The sequence below is a fragment of the Coregonus clupeaformis genome, unplaced genomic scaffold (genome assembly GCF_020615455.1).
Source record: "Coregonus clupeaformis isolate EN_2021a unplaced genomic scaffold, ASM2061545v1 scaf0279, whole genome shotgun sequence".
NCBI lineage: Eukaryota > Metazoa > Chordata > Actinopteri > Salmoniformes > Salmonidae > Coregonus > Coregonus clupeaformis.
Window position 1 is genome coordinate 395,935 of NW_025533734.1, and position 8,483 is coordinate 404,417.

General features: G+C 39.4%; 1 gene segment (V, D, J or C); it reads right to left on the reverse strand.

Moving 5' to 3' along the window:
* Positions 1-222: 222 nt before the first annotated feature.
* On the reverse strand, positions 223-2,107 carry LOC121580048 (the record flags this gene model as incomplete). The annotated part of the segment is given in 2 exon segments: positions 223-811; positions 2,020-2,107. Coding segments are annotated over 2 exon segments (405 nt in total), but the record flags the coding sequence as incomplete, so codon positions are not given.
* Between the last annotated feature and the right edge of the window lie 6,376 nt (positions 2,108-8,483).

Here is an 8,483-nt window from a genome sequence, read left to right on the forward strand (position 1 = left end):
TGAATGAAGACAGTCAACTGCTACCATGGCAGAACCTCTTCTATTATATCATAGTATATTGTGATAGTATGAAATACTGGTCAATTATGATGTTAGAGTGAGTTTTAGACTTGACAGTTTTTAAAGACACCATTAATCAGCCATACTGAATACATATTTTTCCAGAATATTGCAAATATACAGTATCTATTATCCAGTTTATTAATAAAAACAACAGAAATATACATTCCAAAAAGAAATCTTTATTTTAATCCATTATCACACAATCGAAGCATCAAAGCAAACATGATAGTGAATAAAAGCAGATCACATCAAATCTAAAACTAACAAAATCTCAATCTACAGAATGGATTGACACATGAACTCAAGCCAAGCCCCCTGTTAGTCTACACCAGAGTGATCACTATATTGAAGAGCGACTGATTTTAGAACAAAGCAAGTCAAAGCAGAGGAACCAGTATCCTCTCTCCACAGGGGTGTGTGACTGAGGGGTCCTACCCAGAACAGTCAGCCCTCCTCAGGGTCTTGGTGACTGGAGTCTGGGATTTCTGCTGGGCTTCACAGGTCACCTCTCCTGCCTTGGTCCACTCCTGGGCAGTGAGAGTCAGTGTGCTGCTCCAGCTGTACAGGCCGTCCTTCTCCTGGACCCCGGGACTGGCCTCCTGCTTCTTGCTGGTCCCGTCCACTTTCCAGCTCATGGTCCAGTCTGAGGGGAAGCCCTTGTTGGCCAGACACGTCAGTGTGGCTGTTGTTGTACTGGACAGCTCCTCACTAGAGGGGGGCAGGACGGTGAGGGTGGGGGAACTGTTAACTGGAACAAACAGAACACATCACCTAAGTAACTACATCAAGTACAGTTACAGTAAGAGATTATCTTCAGCAAAGGACAAATCAAAATAAAGTGAATTGGAAATGCCTTCTAAATATGAATGTAAAAGTTAGATTGGTAATAGATGTGGATAAACACAAACTGTAATATGATAAAGCAGATTAATGAACCGAACAAGTATTAAATAAGTAGAGTTACAAGTCATACAGCATCAGTTATACATGTCATACAGATATTATTTAGGAATGGATCTGATCAGAATAGCCTTGCCATATTCATAGTATTTGCAGAATTTGAGCATAGATTGGTTTTAATCACATATCAACCATGTTAGTTCATGAAGTTCGTTACAAACATAAATGAGACCCTTTCTCTTCACACTAACAGTGAAGGCTACCATGAACTCAATGCAACAATAATGGATACTATATCCAATACTATTAAATAGTCATCATACCAGAATTAAGAGTTATATTGTGCAATCATACAAATCAGACATACAAATAAACCTGCAATTTAACATTTTGATTAAATAAAATGTTATTTGAAAGAAGGCTCAGTAATAAGCAATTAAAACATTTTGAAAATCTAAAATCACAATATTTTCATAGAGACAGAGTGTAAGAATAACATACTTAATAAGTGTAATCAGAAAGAAATATCAAGAGAGCTTGTTACTTACTTCCAACATCTAGTCTGGTGCCGCTACCAAAAGTGTACCACTGTGATACAATCCCTATTACTGCTCGTACAAAAACCTCCTGAACATTGGCCAAGCTGAATTTCTTTGGACTGTGGTTTAAATAATTGACTCTAATATGGTATGAATACTTGCCAAAGATGATTTTATCTTGTTCATTTGAAATAAAGTATTTTTTGTTTTTTTTGCCCCCAAAATTGCAAAACCTGTTTATTGAACATTTCCTACAAGGTGCAGTATGTTTATTCATACACCTAATCAAATGTAGGCTAATCACTCTCGTCGTTTAAAGGCAGGTCAAATTTAATTAGATGTAATGACATACTAATTAAAATTGGCCATATTATGTGTAGGCTTTGTATTATTCCCCCCCAAAATCATGTAAAAAAAAGTATGTTAAAAAATTCTCAATATCGAGGCTAGATTTATAGAGATATTGAAACACAACATCAAAAGCTGAATAAAACAATTAATTTAGTCGTTTACTTACTTCCAACATCTAGTCTGGTGACGCTACCAAAAGTCCACCACAGTGATACAATCCCTATTACTGCTGGTACAAAAACCTCTCTGTGTTGTCATGCTGCAGCTGTTACAGTGAAGATCACTCATACAGAATCATCATCAACACAAATACACTTTAACATCTTCCAGGTAGAACAAACACTTTATATAAGCTGTTTCTAGATAATACAAACATGAATTGTATCTTAAATCCAGATATTAGTATTTCTTCCTTCTTCTGTGTATCAGATGTTCTCCTAGTCTGTAGGTACAGTCCAGCATTAGATCCAGTGTTGCTAGTATTCCTCCATATTGTCCATCTGAAAGACAACAGCAGCAGCAGTAGTGATAGTGATCCATGATGTATATTCCTTTATTAAAGATGTTGATCTCAGATTTAACAGTTGTGGTAAAGTCAAAGAGGACAGACAACACTACCAGAGGAATCCTACCAGCTTTAGTTTAGAGAAGTGTTCACTAACTGATTAGAGGAACTTACATAAGAGACCAAGCATGAGTGAACAGACAGTTCATTATGTCTGATCATCATCAGAATAAAAATAAATGATGGTGTGACATAAAAGTTGCCATATATTAGTTATTTGAGTAAACATTTGATGTTTGATGTTATTAAAGGGAAGGCAGGTAGCTAGCGGTTAGAGCGTTGGCCTAGTAGCCAAATGGTTGCTAGTTCAAATCCCCAGGCCGACACTGTGAAACATCTGTCGATGTGCCCTTTAGCAAGGCACTTAACCCTAATTGCTCCAGGGTCTCTGTTTATAATGAAAGATGCTGTATGTGACCCCACTCTCCGAGGATGTCTCAGGTGGAGTTGGGATATCCCCAAAAAATATTTTTCTAATTCCCGTATAACACAAGCGTGAAATAGGACAAATATAAGTACCCACCAGTGGCGGCTCCTGAAAAAATTCTCAGGGGGGGCAATTTTTCTGATGATTTAGGTGACCTACACACATTTTAAAAAAGATATGTCCAGCAACAACATGAAGACAGGGGCAGCATATAAGTCAATACCAGAAGCATTTATTGACTGATCTCAAAAGTGTTGGCTTACCAGGGTTGGTGGAGCCCTCAGTTTCATCTTTGCCTCGCAAAGCTAACTCAAACACTCCGCAAAACTTCACACACTGGATTAGCCGGCTGAGGATGTGGCGGTTCTTGCTAATGTCGTAGTAAATATATTTGTTATAGTGAATATGGAATATGATATGTTGAGTAAAATGTTGTGCTAAGATCTATTTAGGTCAGGAGCTGGTTATAAGTTCTGTTCCTATCCAATAACAATGGACAAAAGGGTCCTATCTTGTCAGCCTTGTCAGCAGGTGGCCAAGGACAACACCCACGCCATAGGCCTCTCAGTTCTTCCAACTCACGAGTTCTTGCTCTGAGGACACACACACACACACACACACACAAACACACACACACACACATCATCACTGTTAAACACACACACACACACACACACACACACACACACACACACATCATCATCACTGTTAAACACACACACACACACACACAAAAATCCCCTCTCTTAGGCTGAACATTTGAAGACAGAGAACCCGACTCAGAGCCAATGCAACAGTGACACTAGCCTGGAGGGTACCTCGCCCAACTCATCAGGACCAATCAGAAGATCAGAACTACTAGATTCAACCTACTTCATTTATTGCATAAAATGTCTGCACACAATGTTTCGGGGCTCTCTTCAGATAATAATAATAATAATAATAATAATAATAATAATATGCCATTTAGCAGACGCTTTTATCCAAAGCGACTTACAGTCATGCGTGCATACATTTTTGTGTATGGGTGGTCCCGGGGATCGAACCCACTACCTTGGCGTTACAAGCGCCGTGCTCTACCAGCTGAGCTACAGAAAGTGGATACTCATGGATGCGCATCGCAATTGTAAAATGTCAACACAATTGGAGACACCACGTCATTTTTGGAGACATGTTATTGACAGTAAACTATTGTAGATGCGACTGCTAACTAAATAAAACATTTTAGCTGGCTAGCTAATCATCTTAGCTAAATGTGGGGCAAACAATTCAGTTATTTACCGTTAATTTTAGGGATTGGGGTGAAAGAAATCGAGTTACATAGTGATACTTTACGATATACTGTATTGACAATATCGCAATATTTTAGCGCTAGTTGGCTGTACCTGCACCAAAACACCATTATTGTTCCTTCATAGCTTGTTCTCAATCTTTTTCACATTGGGAGCCAATTTGTTTTCAGCACTTTTATTTCCATGACTGGTCAAAACTCGTTCTCATGGCTTTCTGATCCCCTCTGCAACAGACATATGGTGCGCAATAAAATCACAGTATCGAATCGCAATACGTATAGAATCATGAGACTCGCAATGCATATATCTTATCGTGAGGTTCCTGGCAATTCCCAGCCCAAGTTCATTTGCCACAACAAATCTCTTCGCTAGCAAACGCGATGTCTTCTCCAAAACGGCAATGTGTCTCCAGCAATGTTTACTTTTTTGACGTTCTATGGCATCTCCACTTTCCAAGCATATATGACCACATGTAATATTTTGGTAAGTGATGCAAATAGTGAACTATGTAGGGCCAGGATGTAAAATATATGTAGCTGCAGCAATTTCTCTTATCTGATATGGTAAGTAATGGGGCTTAATGTATAGCTCCCTAAGAGTTTGACGAACGGGTCCGTGCACGCGATTCCAGATATCTTTACCTCTGAATAAACTGCCTTTATTATACCATATCCACCCTGTCCAAAGTCTCTACTTGGTCTCAGTTCTCCAGTAAACTTGTGATTATCAACACTAACCTCATCGTTGTGGCGGCGGACAGCTAGCCTGTATCCCTCATCCAGTTGAGTGGCAATGTTCACTCCCCAAAGCAGACAATCTCAAACAGAAAAATCCTCGGGTGTAGGACTTTCCGCCTTTAGTAGAAACCTGTTGAATTATTAAATTTGGTCTGGGAGGTCCTAATTGTTTCGTTGCCAATTTATCTTGATTTGTTTGCCGACAAAAAGTAACTTATTTCAAAGAGACAATCGAGTTGCACTCAACGCTATAGCCATCTTGATAGTAGTACGTGAATTGATTGATGAGGCTACCCCCTCTTTTCATAGTTACGTTCATGGTTACGTTACGTATGACGAAAGCGCGTAAGTGCAAGCCCTCAGAAGCCCATAGAGATTGTATTGAAAGCTCTGAAATTTGAAAAAAATAGATTTTACATGGGGAGTCTATGACAGACTTCTGGGCGATTTTCAACCTGACTGAAATCGCCCCAAAAGGGGGGCATTTGAAGCACGACTTTAGCCTGATTGGACATTTAGTGGCAGTGTGGCACTGTGGCAGATCAGACGTCTAGATTACAACACTGATAACTACTGTTGCCGTGATATAATTGATTAGAAAAAAAATCCCTTCCTTTTCCCGTTTGGCAGTGCGTCGCCCATATCGCCCTATTGAACACACCGCCCCTGGTACCCACCTAATTACTATTATTAGTAAAACACACTCATGCAGGACAAAATGTATTGTAATGATGGGAGCCTACTTGGAAACTGAAATAGATTTGAAACACTCATTTGCATAACGCATCTGCTCCACTGCTCTGGTAGTGTTTATATCCCTGTGAGTTTAACACCTCATGACTGAGAGCTGTCCTTCATGACAACAGAACCCACAACAACCATGACTTTTATCATCATCCTCATCTGGACACTTTTCAGAATTTACTGTTGAAAATTAATTAAATCTACACCATGGAAATGTATATCAATGTTAATATTTCTATTCAGAACTATTGATTACTATATGTAATAATTTATTCATATAATATTTGTAATTCTATTTTTCAGAATCCAGAGGACAGATCACTGTGACTCAGACTCCTGCAGTGATAGCTGTTCTCCCAGAACAGACCGTCATTATTGACTGTAAAACCAGCAGTGCTTGGTAATAAATATCTAGCTTGTACCAACAGAAACCTGGAGGAGCTTCTAAACTCCTTATTTACACGGCTACAACACTTCAGTGATACAGAGCCGTACAAAAACCTCCCTCAGTCAGACTGCACAGTGACTGTACTGCTACAGCTGGGACCTACTGCAGGTGCTGAGGGGGAAGAGACAGTGACATGGAACACTGATCAGCGAGGAAACCTTGAATAAGGATAGAAAGCATAATTCATATCACATGTTCTCCATCATCATCATCATCATCATCATCATCATCATCATGGTTGTAACTCTGTATATTTGTCATGACCTGAAATATCATCTAAAAGTTATTAGAGGTTTTGAAAACACAATACCTGTCCAAATGCAAAGTAAAAAGTAACACAAAAGGTGTTATGACCTCAACATTACTTCAAAGTTACAATCACTTCAGCCCCCCAAACCAAGTCCCCAAATGGACCTCAACCAAATGTCTGATTTAAATGGATTTGTCGTTGTGGGACGACCCTGCAGGTGTACATGCCTCCCTCTTCCCAGCGTGCTTTGCTCAGGGTCAGAGTGCTGCTGAGGAGTAGCCGCTCAGCAGGCAGGCGGTGTGACCGAGCCCCAGAGAACTGCTCAGAGGACAGGATGGAGCAGAGACACTGTGGGCTTGACAGAGGGACTAGCTGGAGGTGAGAGGAGAGAGGCGGGTCAGCTACTACAACTCTATATTAGGAGAGGAGAGGAGAGGAGAGGAGAGGAGAGGAGAGGAGAGGAGAGGAGAGGAGAGGAGAGGAGAGGAGAGGAGAGGAGAGGAGAGGAGAGGAGAGGAGAGAGGAGGGTCAGCTACTACTACTACCACTATTACTTCTACTACTACTGAGGAGAGGAGAGGAGACGAGACGAGATGAGACGAGACGAGAAGAGAGCTACTACTACTACTAAAACTACAACAACAACAACAACAACTACTACTACTACTACTACTACTACTACTACTACTACTACTACTAAAACTACAACTACAACTACAACAACAACAACAACAACAACAACTACTACTACTACTACTACTACTCTATAACATTAGGAGAGGGGAGAAGAACTCCCCAGAGGAGAGGGAGAAAAGACACTGGCCATGTCTGAATATCCATACTACTGTACTAAATAGTATGTGAAAAAATAGCGTTTTATAGTATATGAAATTTTGAACATAGTACTCCGAATGCATCCGCTAATTCGTGATTGGTTAATTTTTGTACAGCGCATCAATTTATCTGATTATCAGCTGTCGTCAAACACGTGAGTCGGAAAAGACGAGTGAATTCTACTTGATTAAACACCAAAATGAGTGTATATAGTAGGCTAATGTGGGTATTCGGACACAGCCACTGTGTTATCAGTGAACAAAACCATTTCAGATTGACAGTAAACAGCATAAACAACTAGCTACAGTACAAAGAACAACCAAGCACAACCGAGAACAACCAAACACTTAGTCTATGAAGAAATAGGTAAACAAAAAAAGTCTGGACTAATTATTTGACAAAACATGTAAAGGTACATTCATGCTCTACAGTGTAGCCTTCAAAGAGCAACAAAACACTGGCGGTTTCCCGGACAAAGGTCAAGCCTAGTCCTAGACTAAAAGCATTTTTATTGAGATTCTCCACTGAGATTGCTTTTTATTCCAGGACCAGGCTTAATCTGTGTCTGGGAAACCGCCCTAATTCTAGAAAGACATGCAGGGAACAGATACCATATATAGTCTGGATACAGTATCATTTAACATTCACAATGTAAAATCTGACATGAAACCTCCATATTAATTTTTGTCAAATCTACTTTGAGACACAAACCAAAATGACCTCAAATTACTGTTCCAAACTATAGATGAGGTTCACCTTTAAACCATGTCTGTGTTAGTATCTACTATGAATACAATACAAACTGTTGCTTATATAAATAGTAGTAGCTACATCTTGACAGCACAATGAGCTAACATGCAATATTGTGTATCTAAATGTGTTATTTCGCATGTTATTATTGCCAAATAAACTTGGTGGTATGTGAACAACTCTCTCCCTTCTCTTCCATTTACCAATCTACCAATGTGTTGACAGACATTTCAAAAAATATATAGAATAAAAGTATTTCCTCTGGAGAAGATGATACAATCTCATAACGTTGTTCAATATCATGATTACATTTTGTTGTATGATGGAAGAAAGACAAAAATGTACATACTTTTTAGAACCAGTTTTGTGCAACTTCCAAAAAAGTCCTCCACAGTGATTCATTCTGGTGGTCTCTGTACAAAAACCTCCTTCACACAAGTGTGAGCACCTTCACAGATAGATCACTCGCAGTACCACCCTCAATACTGAAGAATTAGTATAATATAATGGGCTCTGATAGCACTGAAATACTAGTATAATCAAATCAAATTTATACAGCACATTTCAGACATGGAATGCAACA